The sequence below is a fragment of the Sitophilus oryzae genome, unplaced genomic scaffold, assembly GCF_002938485.1.
Source record: "Sitophilus oryzae breed Bouriz unplaced genomic scaffold, Soryzae_2.0 scaffold_1499_pilon_pilon, whole genome shotgun sequence".
Classification (NCBI taxonomy): Eukaryota; Metazoa; Arthropoda; class Insecta; order Coleoptera; family Curculionidae; genus Sitophilus; species Sitophilus oryzae.
Genome location: NW_022146168.1, coordinates 5,874,766 through 5,889,011, shown reverse-complemented (window position 1 = coordinate 5,889,011; position 14,246 = coordinate 5,874,766). Strand labels below are relative to the sequence as shown.

Sequence of the window (14,246 nt, the reverse complement as noted above, 5' to 3'; positions counted from 1 at the left end):
GTAAAAGTCTAGATTTGTTTAGTTAAAAAATGTTACGCCGAGTCTCAACATTAATTTAAGAAGACTTTTTGAGCACAGTTAGCCTGGGCCAAGATGTCAAGAAAAAACGACGTACAATTGGGGTCTCTACACAAATTTAAAAAAAAATTTCAACTAAAGTAAAAAGCGCGCAAAAAGTTTTGTTAATAATAAATAACGACCATCATCACCAAAAGGTATGCTTACTGTTGCCCCCCTCCCTGTTTCTAAATCCAGGAGGTTGGGTCTCTGAACAAATTTAAATAAAAATAGACTTTAATATAATGGAAAAAGCAAAAAAATATTTTTTTTCTAATATTTTAGCGATAAAATTTTGATCATAAATATTATTAAACAAGTAAAACTACAAACTAACAATTAAGGAAGTACAATGAATAACTTTAACACACTTAGCTATAAGTAAATAAATAAATTTTAAACATGGTTACTGTTGTAGGAAGCAACACTCCTAAGGAGATTTTTTTGACCAATTTGCCTGCCTGGCCAGGTGGAAATACCATTTGTTTAAAAAACATGAACTTACTGATGATTTCCATTTAAAACTGAGCATAGATAGTGGAGGTGGATCTTTAAAAATTTGTCTGTCTTTATGTTGTTACGAAAAACCCGAAATAAAACAAGAAACGCATAAAAGTACCGGAATAAACAAACTTATTATAATAGGATTGGCTCCCAAAATAATAGAAACCTACAAAAATATCAGAGCAATATTTGAGATTTTGCAACTCCATACTATTTGTGGAGTCAGTTCTTACACATTTGCCGCAGATCTAAAGTTGATAATGATTATATTGGGCCTTCAATCTTCATCATCATGCCATCCATGTGCCTGGTGTGATGTTAACTCGAAAAATTTACGGTCAAGGGGAGAACTAAGATCCATAAAAGATATTTCCAAATGGATTACATTATGGAACGAGGAGACAGGTGGAAATTTAAAAGAAACAAAAAAGTACAGTAAGTGTACTGCTAAGTTTACCTTATTGACTTTTTTAATAGTTATTTTTTGCAAATTTTAATTAAAATTTTTAGAGAATTGTGTCAACATTCCTTTAATAACTGGTGATGACGATCTTCCAATTATCAACTATATATTTATTTAGATGGGAGTTGTACAGAAAATATACGATTCACTAAAAAAGGACTTTCCAGAAATTGCTGAAACCTGACTAAGAATTTCTGGGCTACAATTAGACCATTACAGCAGATTTAATGGAAATAATGCCAGAAACTTGCTTAAAAAGTTGACGTCCTTAAAGCACAAATCCTGATACTTACTTTGTAACAAAACTTTATTTTATTATTGTTATTTGGACACTAAGCCCTTTGCTTATTTTTTTAGACAATAAATACATAGAGGTATTTTGTGCCTTCAATGATGTGGTAGCCAGCTGTTTTGGAAAATATATTGATACCAATTACGAAGCCTATATACTGAAATTTTCCGACAAAATAAGAGATACGAAAATCAGTTTTGCTCCAAAAATTCAAGCTGTGTTCACCATATAGTGGATTTTGTTAGTATTTCACAGAAAGCATTGGGCTTTTACTCTGAGCAAGCCTCAGAGCAGGTGCATCATTTCTTTAAGTTGTTCTCAAAAAACTTTAATTCAAATCCGGCATCAAAAAACTATCAAAAAAATCGAGTGTTGCTTCCTAAAACAGTAACCATGTTTAAAATTTATTTATTTACTTATAGCTAGTACCTAATTGTTTTCTTCCTTTTTAGTCTAAATTCAGTGTGTGTTAAAGTTATTAATTGTACTTCCTTAATTGTTATTTTTTATTTTTTCTTGTTTACTAATACTTATGATCATAAAGTAAAATTTTATCGCTAAAATATTAGAAAAAAAATATTTTTTTTTGCTTTTTCCATTATATTAAAGATTAAAGTCTATTTTTATTTAAATTTGTTCAGAGACCCAACCTCCTGGCTTTAGAAACAGGGAGGGGTTATTATTATGGTCGTTATTTATTATTAACAAAACTTTTTGCGCGCTTTTTACTTTGGCTGAAAACGTTTTTTTTTTTAAATTTGTGTAGAGACCCCAATTGTACGTCGGCGATTTTAATTTTTATATTTTTTTGAAGCCAGTGGTATCGGCATTTAGAAAATAAAGTACTCAAAGTTTATATATTTTTTTTCTTGGCATCTTGGCCCAGGCTAACTGTGTGAGGTCTTCACTCTTCAGCGTTGTTATAGGCATTGCTTCATTTGGAGAATATATTTATGTATAGTAATACTTTTAGACGAAAAATATATTACGTAATGCACAGGGCGTCCCAAATTAGAGCCTCATCATTGAGAACTCTGAAACTAAAAAGGATACGAGGTCGGTTAAATGGAGGCAAAGTTTAATGCTAAGTGCAACGCAATTCAATGAAAATTCCGATTACTGCCGAATAGTCAGTAAAGGAAGGTTGAAACCACGGCTTAATTCGTCGACCGGGACTTTTCAGGCGGATTGTATACCTTTTGGGGGGTAGTTTGTAGTTTTAGAGGAAGAAATTGTGAAACCGTGCTCGGCCAACTTTGGCCGAAAAAATGGCTCCAAATGGCCGAAAATCAGTTTTTCGCAAATATCTGCCAAAATATGCAATTTATAAAATTTTTGTTTGGGCAAACATTCCTTGGCCTAAAAATTTTCAGATTTCTACAAACTTATTCATTTTCACTAATAATAGCTTGTTTGTCAAGATTTTTTTTTGTGTATGACAATTTCATTGTGTATGACAATGGGGACTGTGGAACATAAGTCATGTTCCACAGCCCCTAGACCATCAAGGGGCGTAGGACGTCCCTTAGATGCTGATATTTCAGACCAAATAGTGAAGGTAGTTCATTATATCCAGGAAAATGGGCAAGAACAATACCGGATGCGTCTCAAAAGTGGCTCACCCCTATAACTTTTTTTATTTTATCAGATAAAAAACGAGATTTGGTATGTTAGTACATGACATAAATTACAATTGATTGAGGTATTCAGTTGTTTTCTGTCACTTCCTGTTTCACCGGAAATGACTCCAACTTTTGATTTTTAAATGGCACCCTCGGTATTTTTTTACTTTATTCGATAGAAAATGACATTCTAAATAGAATGACATATCATGTCAATTTTTGACATTTTTGCTTAAAACAAACTTGAATTTTAAATTTTGTTTTTGCTGTGTTAAAAACACTACTTTTAATCAAGGAACCTTGGAAAAATAGATTTGATCGTCAAATGTTATTCGTGCCTTGTCCTGGCCGGTTAAAAGATGTCCAAATCGCATTTTTAATCATATCTCAATTTTTTCAAATAGAACGAGGGTGGCTCATTAGCATATTTGGAAAAATCATTTTTCTACAAATAATTTGGTACCACACACTTGGTATTTCGAGTCAATTGTCTTTATGAATCGCATATTGCAATTTCAAATAAACCATAATCGAAAATGTCAAAGGTTGACATATGATATGTCATTCTATTCAGAGTGTCATTTTCTATCGAATAAAGCAACAAAACATCGAGAGTACCATTTAAATACCAAAAATTGTAGTAATTTCCGATGAAACAGGAAGTGACAGAAAATAATTGAATACGTCAATCAATTCTAATTTACGTCATATACTAACGTACCAAATTTCGATTTTTTATCTGAAAAAATAAAAAAGTTATAGAGGTGAGCCACTTTTAAGACGCACCCGGTATACGAGTTGCAATACAATATAAGAGTTGCAAGATTTGTAAATTAATAAATGTAATTTGTTGCAAGTTGTAATTTTGAACTTTTATCATTGATTTCCGACTCCTCATTGATGTTTGTTACTTATAATGCAATTTTCTTTTGTTTACGACACTTTCCGGAAATTCCAAAAAAGCCACTCACGAATATCTAGTTTTTTTTTTTATTAAAATGTGATTAACAAATACTTCAAACTTTCTGATATCCTTAAGAAGACTCTAAGAACAACAATCTTAAAAGACAAATGAAATAAGCTATTATTAGTGAAAATATAAAGTTTGTAAAAATCTGAAAATTTTTGGACTAAAGTATGTTTGCCTGATGGTTTTTTTATTATCATAAAATATAACAATAAAATATACAAGATCCTTTTAACAAAATGGACTAATATTACCTGACATATAAACAGATTATCGTTTATTTAAAAAACAAATACTAGCAGAAATTATCTATACTTACCTGAAATTAGTCAGAACTAAAACCTATAAATAATTCTGCATCATCACTATTAGCGGCATATTCTTCATAAAAAATAATAATATTGTTATAATTATTTTTCACCTGGTACCTAATTATAATTATTATTTACATATTACGAAAAATTAATAGTGAAATTATTTTATGATGAAAATATTTTTTATTTTCTTTTTATTTCGTTATTTTTCGAACTCTTGTTATTCCTAAAAATCGAGGTGGCTGATCAATGGGCTTCACCGTAAAACACACTGATTGAACGTGCTATTGCTTCAAAACCGTCGATAAATTACCGACTAGTCGCGCAAAATGCCGGGTATTCGCAAGAAAATGAGATTATTTAGGCGGCATCGCTTCTTGATAGGTCGGTCAAGTTTGTCGTCCCCCCCCCCGTATTAGAGAAAATTCAAAAATAAATATACCACTATTTTGCACACATTTTGAACACCATAAATGATATTTTGCACACTTACCTAAGAGAATCCAGAACCGTTTTTTATACGGGGGACAAACTCGACCGTTCCCCCCCAGTTGTTACGAAATTCATTTATTTCTATGTACTCATACGTATGTTTTTTTAAATGGGACAATTCACACACAATGGGACAAATTTCAAATATTCAAACCCTTATAACTTTTGTCAGGAGAGTGTGCAAAATTCGAAAATAGCTGTGCAAAATTGTGCAAAATTAGCCGATTCGTTTGATATAAACAAAATTAAACTTCCCAGCTGATGGGGGGGTAGGGGGGGAATTGCAAATTTTTAAACCCTCATAACTTTAATAAAGACGGTGTGCAAAATTCAAAAACAGATGTAAAAAAAATATCAAAGTTGTATTTTTTAAATGGAACACCCTGTATATTATTACATTTTTAGTTTCTACGATTAAAATAAAGGTAAATTTTATTAAGGTTTACCGCATATTAATCTTACCGTTTTTAAAATATTTAGGTTTTTGTCAAAATACAGTAATAATTTTAATGCTTCATTTCTCTAGGCGTATTACTACTTTTAAAGACGTAATAAAATTTTCAGTTAAAAAATTTTCAGATAACGAGTACAGATACTAAAATTTTCGATATAGTTCGCTTATTTCATTAAAAAATAAAAAAAACTGTTTAAATATTTGTAAAAGACGACCAATTAATATAATTCCAGTATTCAAACTACATTAATTGACTGTTTGTGTTGATTAATAATAATTGCTCCAAATACTAAAAAACTTAATTTTATATGTGTATTAGACAGTGTGGTAAAAAGTAACACCTTATAAATTTTATTTTATTTTTTGATGAATGCTTATTTATCACAACAGAGACGTCTATTTTCATACCTTATTGTTATATTGATTTCTGATTCAAATCCACATTTATTTAGAATAATTTATTAACTAACACAATTTAAGTAAGTAATTAAATAATATTTGGGCGGAAATAATGGTTAGTATATTTAATTAATGGTATACTTTTTTATAAAGATTTAAATGGTTTTCTTTTTGTATACAAATGGGCTAGTAATATTATCGTTTTTGGCACCTGTACATTTTCTACGTTTGTTGCTTTAAAAACAATTGAAAATGAGGAAAAAAAAGAAATGAGGTCTAAATTATAAAAAAATGCATTTTCTATGAGAACCTACAACGATAGGTAAAAAAGGGTACTATAAATAAATACAATTTGATAGACATTTAAATTGTGCATTTGACTCTGTTAAAATATATAGGGTGTTCCATTTAAATTAAACATGTTATTGCCGTGTAAAGCTAGGAAATATTTAAAATAAATTTTTCGCCACTCTGTGTGAGGTAGTATTATTTTTATTATTGCAACACAATAACTGATCAATAAATAAACTTCAGTAAATATTTAGTATTAAAAACCTTGATACCCTTGGAGAAATGAAGCTCTAAAATTTTTACTGCAATTTCACAAAATTGAAAACATTTCAAAAACGGTAAGGTTTAAGTGTGATAAACCTTAATCAAATATACCTTTATTTTAATCGTAGAAACTAAAAATGTAATAATATACAGGGTGTTCCATTTAAAAAATACAACTTTGATATTTTTTATTTATTTGGGACACTCTGTATCTTGTAAAGATATTATTGAATTGTACCTCTCTCTAATAGTCCTTCAACGAACCCAAAACTTACAATTTGCAAAAATCTAATCGTTTAGCTACAATACTCCGTGTCGTATGTGGTGAACAACCCTGTATACACTAGATTAACTAAATACTACTAGTTAAACTCTTTTTTATCAGTCCATTTATTCTCTAGCTTCTCTATCGTAAATTCAATTGAAAATCGATCGCAAATTCTTCTCAAGATCTTTGGTGTGCCTTCCTTATTGCTAACTGCTAACCACGCATTCTTCCATAGTTTGGCACCTGCGGTCGCTCGGTCTTCGATTGTTTTCAGGAGAAACAAACGAACAGCGTGCTTCCTGCTCATCGTATATCTTCCACGGCCTCCTGCGGAACATACGTTTTATCTCACTCGTTTAATCGATCCGATTTTGTTTTTTTATCTCTTCTCCTCTGTTTAGTTTTTTATATATTATTTTTTTAATAGAACGTCAACCAATTTCAGTATAAAAATAATATATTGTCAAATTATTCACAAAAATCTTATACACAACAGAGCTGCAACAAGTCAGTTTTAAAAAGACTTTTTAACTTATTAAGTCATTTCTAAAATCAAAATGATTTAAATCTTAAGTCAAATTCAACATAAAGTTCAAATTATTTAAATTGACTTAAATAAATTTTATTTGAAGTCAAGTCATTTTTGTAAAGACAAATCAATATAACGTTATTTAACTCGTTTTTATGAGTTAAGTCTATATTTTTGACTTTAATCATGATGATTTGCAAATTAAGTCAGCAAAATGACTTAAATCAATATAATTACCCTCAAATCAAGACAACCAGAATTTAAGTGCTTTTTTTTTAAATGTTATTATTAATTTTCTTGTATTACCAATTAGGCGATTTTCTTACTAAGTATCAGTAATTTATTGTACCTAGGTGCAGATGAGAATAAACCACTTAAAACAAAACAATTTATTTTCAGAATAACTAATATGATGAAAAATAAAAAAAACCAACATAAAAGCTTAAAGGACATAAAAACAAAACTTATATTAAATTAAATTTTGTGGTACTTTGTACAGGATGACCCATTTTCGCGTGTTTTACAGGGTTTCTCGTTTATGAGCAAAACTACAAAGATGCGGTTTTCACATTAGTATGCTACTTTTTTATGAAACTAAAAAGGTACACAGATATTTGTCTTAGCCCTCTTAGTTCCTGAAATACAGGGCGAAATTGAAATTGTTGCAATTTTCGACTCCCCCCATATCTCGGACATTATAACTTATCGAAAAGGTGAAAATCGAGCTCCATAGAGATTTCCAAGTAAAATTCAGTGGCGCAACTAAAACCAAGATACGAAGAGAGATGGAAAAAGGCAATATTTTAAAATTTGCTGTATTTCAGGAGCTAAGAAGACTAGGTATGTACTATACCGCATGATCGAAAAAAAACGGCGTCAGCGATGGCTCTGAAATGAAGATCGCAGTCATTTTATATATGTAAATTTATGTGGGAAATGCTATCGATCGTCATTTCCCAGCCAACTGGACGCCGTTTTTTATCGATCATACGGTACTAGGTGTGTGAAAAAGAAATACTGCTGTTAAAAATTTATCATAAAAATATATAAAAATCTGACCTAAGCGTTTTTTAAAACTTTAAGACGTAAATCTTTTTGATGACTTAAGTCTTTTATTAAAAGTTTAAAAAATATTTTTCTATTTCGGAATAAAGATTTAAATCACAAATAATTTTGAAAAACACTTAAATCTTAAGTCAGCTTTCGAAAATGACTTAAAATCAAATGACTTAAGTCATTAAAATGATTTAAATCAAAAAGACTTAATAGACGTAGAGCTGGCTACATAAAAAACCTTATCATCGTTACATGGCTAATTTTTCTTCTGACGTATGCTTTTGTGTTGCTATTATGAAATAGTCATGTCTGCCAGCGCGATCCCGAGGCCTAAAGCGGGGGCGACCAATCGAAAGGGTGAAATTTTGACACTAAAAATATTATAAGGTACACGAGTTATAAATGCATCTTTCTCGTCGTTAAAATGTCGACAGACAACGCGAAAGAGGCATAAAATTTTGAGTTATAATTGTCAAATTTCTTTTATATATTATTAAGAAACGTGGAAAATTATTTGGCAGACATTTTTCTTGTGGCTAAAATGCCAGCAGACAACGCGAAAGAGGCATAAAATTTTGACAAAAAAAAATCATCGCATACATGCGTGCCAATTGGTGGAATGTCATGTTTATTTATTTAAAAAGCCGTACGCAAAAGGGCAGACAAAAAAATCTCTGAGTCTTGAATAAATGCAAATATTTTCAGAGCTGGTAGATCTCGATAAAAGAAACATATTTTCTCTTTACCATTTTCCATACAAGTCCAAAATAACAGAGTTATTTAAGTTTGAAAATTTATAACGAAAGTTATTTATATTTTTAATAATTTTGCGAGACACCTGTTTTTTTTCTGTATTTGTATCCATTCTTTTAGTGTCGTAACCATAGACATAAAAAGCCGTAAGCATGCTAGGTTAAGAAATAATTATACCGTGGATAAATTTGCGGTGAACAGGCAGTTCTAAAAAGTTTTCTAAAATATACAGAAAAATTTTGCGAAAAAAAACTCATAGGCGTGTTCCTGGGGTCGAAATATATCACCCCTAAAAGTATCTGCACTTATTTAATATTCACCCTGTATAAGGGTTTTCCAGAAACGCTCGCCGCGTTATCAATTGAAACATAATACATGAAGTCTACAAAAATTTTACGGTGCAGATATAGACTCAGAGAAAGACTTGTTTGCGAGAACGAGGATCTGCAGTACGACTAGTCAGATACAAATAGTGAGACAGAATAGTAAATGGATGATATCTGTTACTGAAATCATAAAAAATATATTTATAATATAATCGTATACATGATTTATCTATACTGATTTAGCCACGATCTTTTTGTCTGCCATTTTGTATACGGCTTTTTAAAATAATTAAATGACATTCCGCCAATCGGCATAATTTTTTGATATAATTTTTTTTCAAAATTTGATGCCTGTTTCGCGTTGTCTGTCGACATTTTAACGACGAGAAAAATGCATTTATAACATAACTCGTGTATCTTAATTATAAGATACACGAGTTTTTTGTCGGGTGAAATTTTGACTCAAAATATTAATTTTGTGTCAAAATTTCACCCTTTCAAACTTTTAAGCCCCGGGATTGCGTTGGCAGACATGACTATTTCATAATGGCTACACAAAAGGGTACTTCACAAGAAAAATTAGCCATGTAACGATGATAAGGTTTTTTATGTAGCCAGCTCTTAGACTATAAGTTTCTGTAAGCTTGCAGCTCTGAATACACAACAACGTGTTCAAAAAAATCACAAAATAGGTCATCGTCACAATTACGAATTTAATGTAAATTTCAACAGGCATCATGTAGAATCAAAGTCCTGAATAGTTTAGGCAAGAAATCTTAAGCCCCCTTCACAGCGCTTATACACCTATAACAACCTGTCGCATCAGCCTCCGCAACATCACCTTGCAAAGCGGTCGCAGAGAGACAACTCGTAGGTGACCAAAGACATAGAGGGGCAAAACGTGGTCCAGTACCACTCCTTTTCTCCTTTCCCCCCTGCGGTACCGCTCCTGATGGCACCGCCAGCGGCAAGCAAGCACCTCAGTTCGCCCGGAGCCTTGTACAGGTACTGCCGCGTTCACCGTCGCGCCATCTCTGATTCGAAGGCCGAATCACCGATGCTACTAGGTCCGGGTTCTTCCCAGAAGGGTACGGCATCGCTTGGGTACTTCCCCAATCATGGAACATCCAGATTCGCCCGATTCTTTGGCCAGCGACCAGCTAACGGTGGATTTGTTGAGTCCAAGGACTAAAAGGCGCGGTATCGTGATCACTGAGACGGTTGAGAATGATAATAGGGAGAAAGATGGCACTCCAGACTCAAAAAATAATAATAATGACGTTGCGTTTGTGTTGATGGAGGATGACGGTGGAGATAATCATGATGATGACGACGAGGTAAGTCTTTTAAGTAGAGAAAATTCTACGGAATTTGAAAAATGACAAATCAATGTCGTTTTATTGTCATGGCGTAGTTGGATCAATTTGGGTAGATGTATTTTTATATTTAGAAATACGATTAGTCTCTAGAGAGTCTATAAATCAAACATAGGTGTAAATTTTATGGCGATGTCCTGCTTATTTCAATTGAGACAAACACTTGCGAGATTCATTATCTTGTATGGAGTATGAAGTCTTTCCCATGATTTTTCCATCGTTTTGTGCTACAAACTACAAATGTATGGCTACAAAGCTATCACATATCTGGATATGATATTTTTATATTAATGAGTATCTAATTCAATGATCATCTTCATTATCTATGTTAATAGTTTCTAGGACGAAAGTGTATGTAATAAAATCTCTAGAAAATAATAAGTATAACATAAAAATTTGAATGGTTTAACTTACCATTCTGGGATATCAATTTTAAGAACTATATTTATTTTTCATTTAAACAAATTTTTGCACAACTGAGTTATACCAGGTGCGTCTCAAATGTGACTGACCGCTATAACTTTTTAATTTTTTCAGATAAAAAACGAGATTTGGTATGTAAAAAAAAGTATATGACATAAATTAGGATTGATTGACGTTCCTGTTTCACAGGAAATAATGTCTACAACTTTTGATTTTTAAATGGCATCCTTCGTATTTTTTTACTTTAAATCGATAGAAAATTACACTCTGAATAGAATGACATATCATATGTCAACTTTTGACATATTCGCATATGGTATATTTGAAATTGTAACATGAAGTTCATTACAACCATTTATTTGTCTCGAAAACCAAGTGTGTGGGACCCAATTATTCGTAAAAAGATGATTTTTCCAAATATGCTAATGAGCCACCCAAAAAAATTGCAACATGATTAAAAATACGATTTTAGCATCTTTTAACCGGCCAGTGGGACAAGACACTAAAAACATTACAGGATCAAATCTATTTTTCTAAGGCTCCTTGATTAAAAATTAGTCTTTTTAACACAGCCTCTCTAGATTGAAATTTAAAATACGATGTTTTTTAAAACGAAAATGTCAAAAGTTGACATATGATGTGTCTTTCTATTCAGAATGTCATTTTCTATCAAATAAAGTAAAAAAATACCGAGGGTACCATTTAAAAATCAAGAGTTGTAGTCCAACCAAACCAAACCAAACCAAAACAGTTGAAAATGTCAATTAATCCTAATTTATGTCATTACAAACATACCAAATCTCGTTTTTTTTATCTGAAAAAATAAAAAGTTATAGGGGTGAGCCACTTTTAAGACGCAGCAGGTATACAAAATATTTTTGGAATTAAACACTGCATAAAGCAAAGGATTTTTATTATTGCATATAACCTCTAATAGGAATCAGATATTGAAAAAATAATTAAAATATATTAGATTGATTATATAAAGTTATATTATTGAAATCTAAATCGATCACAGGTGATCTAATCTGACTGTATAATTTTTTCTATCTGGTTTTTATCAAGATTAACCCAGACATGTCGTTTATTAGGTCTAGAAATAACTGTAAAAAATATTGATATCTCTTTGGAGCTATTAGGGCAGTAACACCGTACGATCGAAAAAACGGTTGGAAATGGACATCGATTACATTCCCCATATAATTTTACCTATAAAATGACAGCGATCTTCATTTCATATCCATCGCCGACGCATATTGTGATTTTTTTTCAAAATAATGTAAAATATGTTAAGAAGTTATGACATCAGAAAATCTTTGGAAAAATCTTTTTGTTTAGCCAATATTTGAGGACACGTTCTAAAAACATAAAAAAGATTAAACTTTATTTTTGGATAAATAAGATATTAATAGTAGGTATATAGCACAATATGTTAATTTTAGATTGTAATATGACTGTGAGATGTAACACTTTTTTTTTAAATTTGTTTTTCTCTGGTTTAACCTCATCAATAACCTTAGAAACTCAATCTTGTAAAGTAAAAGAAATGAACCTGAAGAATATCGGATGACCTCACTCAGTATTCGATCACAAAAGACGGAACCCGAACAGGTACCTTAATTTAGGGCACAGTGATGCCAAACTGATATTTTTTCGCTAAAATACTGAGAAATTTTATTGATCTCAATAACGCGATTAAAAAGATATAAAAATCAGAGTCGTCAGAATTAACAGTAGCAAAAGTTAAACTGGTAAAAGAATCAAATTTTACCAAAATTCCAGTTAAGATTATTGAAAGAATTGAGCCGAGCAAATAGCATGGCAACACTGCATTACTTAACGACTTTTAAAAAGGGGGTTTCTAGTTTACCTCAAGCTATATTTTAGCTTTTTTATGCTTGTATTGTTATAGTAAAATTGTATTCTTAGGAAGGTATACAGGGTGGCCCGAACTGTATTCCGAAAACTTCGTCAGCATATTCTGCAGATAAGAATAGGTAAAAAAGTTCTTATAAAATATAAATGTTTTTCCTAAAATGCTTAGTTTCGGAGATACAGGGTGAAGAAGTTTCATATTTATTTCCATTTTTTCTAAATAATTTATAAAGTATGGTCAATATGTGGATGAAAATTGGTGTCTGAAACTTTTTTGATATGAGAAATTTGATTTTTATTAACATGCATGACTCCTACCTGTAGAGGGTGCCACCTACATACTTTTAAGTGGTTTGAATAATAATAACTTTTCGTCCGTACCTGTATAAAACTAGTGAGTTAAAAAATATAAATTTACGACGTTTTTTACGTAAAAAAGGTCTCTTGGTAAAAATCTCTACGAGTAATGGTTCTCGAGATATATATTTGGAATCGAAATTATCAATACCCATCGTTGACATAAATTAAACATGTTAACTAAATAGTTATTACACTGAAATCATAAATTTGAAATGTTTTTGTGCCAAAAGTTCAACAGAAATTTATCATTTTTTCGCAGAAAAATTCATGATTAATTTAAAAAAACAAAAATTTATTATTTCAGCCAAATAACCTATTTACTGAACGTGTTTATTTTTTGTCAATAATGACATGTACTGACTATTTCCATTTTAAATATCTTGAGAACGGTTGCTCGTAACGATTTTTACCAAGAGACATTTTTTACGTAAAAAGTCACGAAAATGTATATTTTTTTAATCAGTAGTTAAAAGTACGGACGAAAAGTTATTATACTCTTCAAAACATTAAAACAGATGTAGGTGGCGCTCTCTACAAATAGGAGTCATATTGCCATCAAAATCAAATTTTTCACGTTAAAAAACTCCCAGACACCAATTTTCATCCAAATATTGACGTTACTTCAGAAATTATTTGGAAAAAATCGAAATAAAAATGAAACTTCTACACCCTGTATCTCCGAGACTAAGCATTTTATGACATACATTTATACAAACTTTTTTACTTATTTTTATCTAAAGAATATGCTGCCGAAGTTTCCGGAATACAGTTCGGACCACCCTGTATACAACGCCATGTAGCTTCAGAACTTACGCAGAATGACTATATATTTACTTATTGAAATTAAATAAAAACTTACGATTTGTCAACTTTCTAAAAAAGACTGAAAAATCTCCATCGCACTTGTATATCTAATTCTTGAATAAAATACTTGTCAGCTGAATACTTAAAATTCTATACTATTATTAACGGCATTGCTAATAACAGACAGGTACAGCCTAATGACTATGAAATAATTACAAGTCTGCTAAATTATTCTTTGATTACGGCTTTATATCGGCTGGCAACTTTTACTAATAGTTTCGAGCAGTTTTCTAACAGTACCAGGTCTGTACTAAAAGAAAATGACAGAATTGATATCTTTTTAAATAAAAATAAAAT

General features: G+C 31.0%; 1 protein-coding gene across 2 annotated transcripts in view; it reads left to right on the top strand.

The window, feature by feature from the left end:
- The window catches only part of LOC115877924 (transcription factor AP-2-epsilon), a 73,588-nt gene that overhangs the window by 22,055 nt on the left and 37,287 nt on the right, over nucleotides 1-14,246 (top strand). Inside the window, exon 1 of one of the 2 annotated variants that reach the window (XM_030894273.1) lies at nucleotides 10,044-10,388. The exons of the other annotated variant lie outside the window; for it this stretch is intronic. Within the exon in view, the coding sequence (XP_030750133.1) occupies nucleotides 10,170-10,388 (219 nt within the window). The 5' untranslated portion in view covers nucleotides 10,044-10,169. Of the gene's footprint in view, nucleotides 1-10,043; nucleotides 10,389-14,246 lie in introns of those variants that run through there. 2 annotated transcript variants of the gene reach the window in all.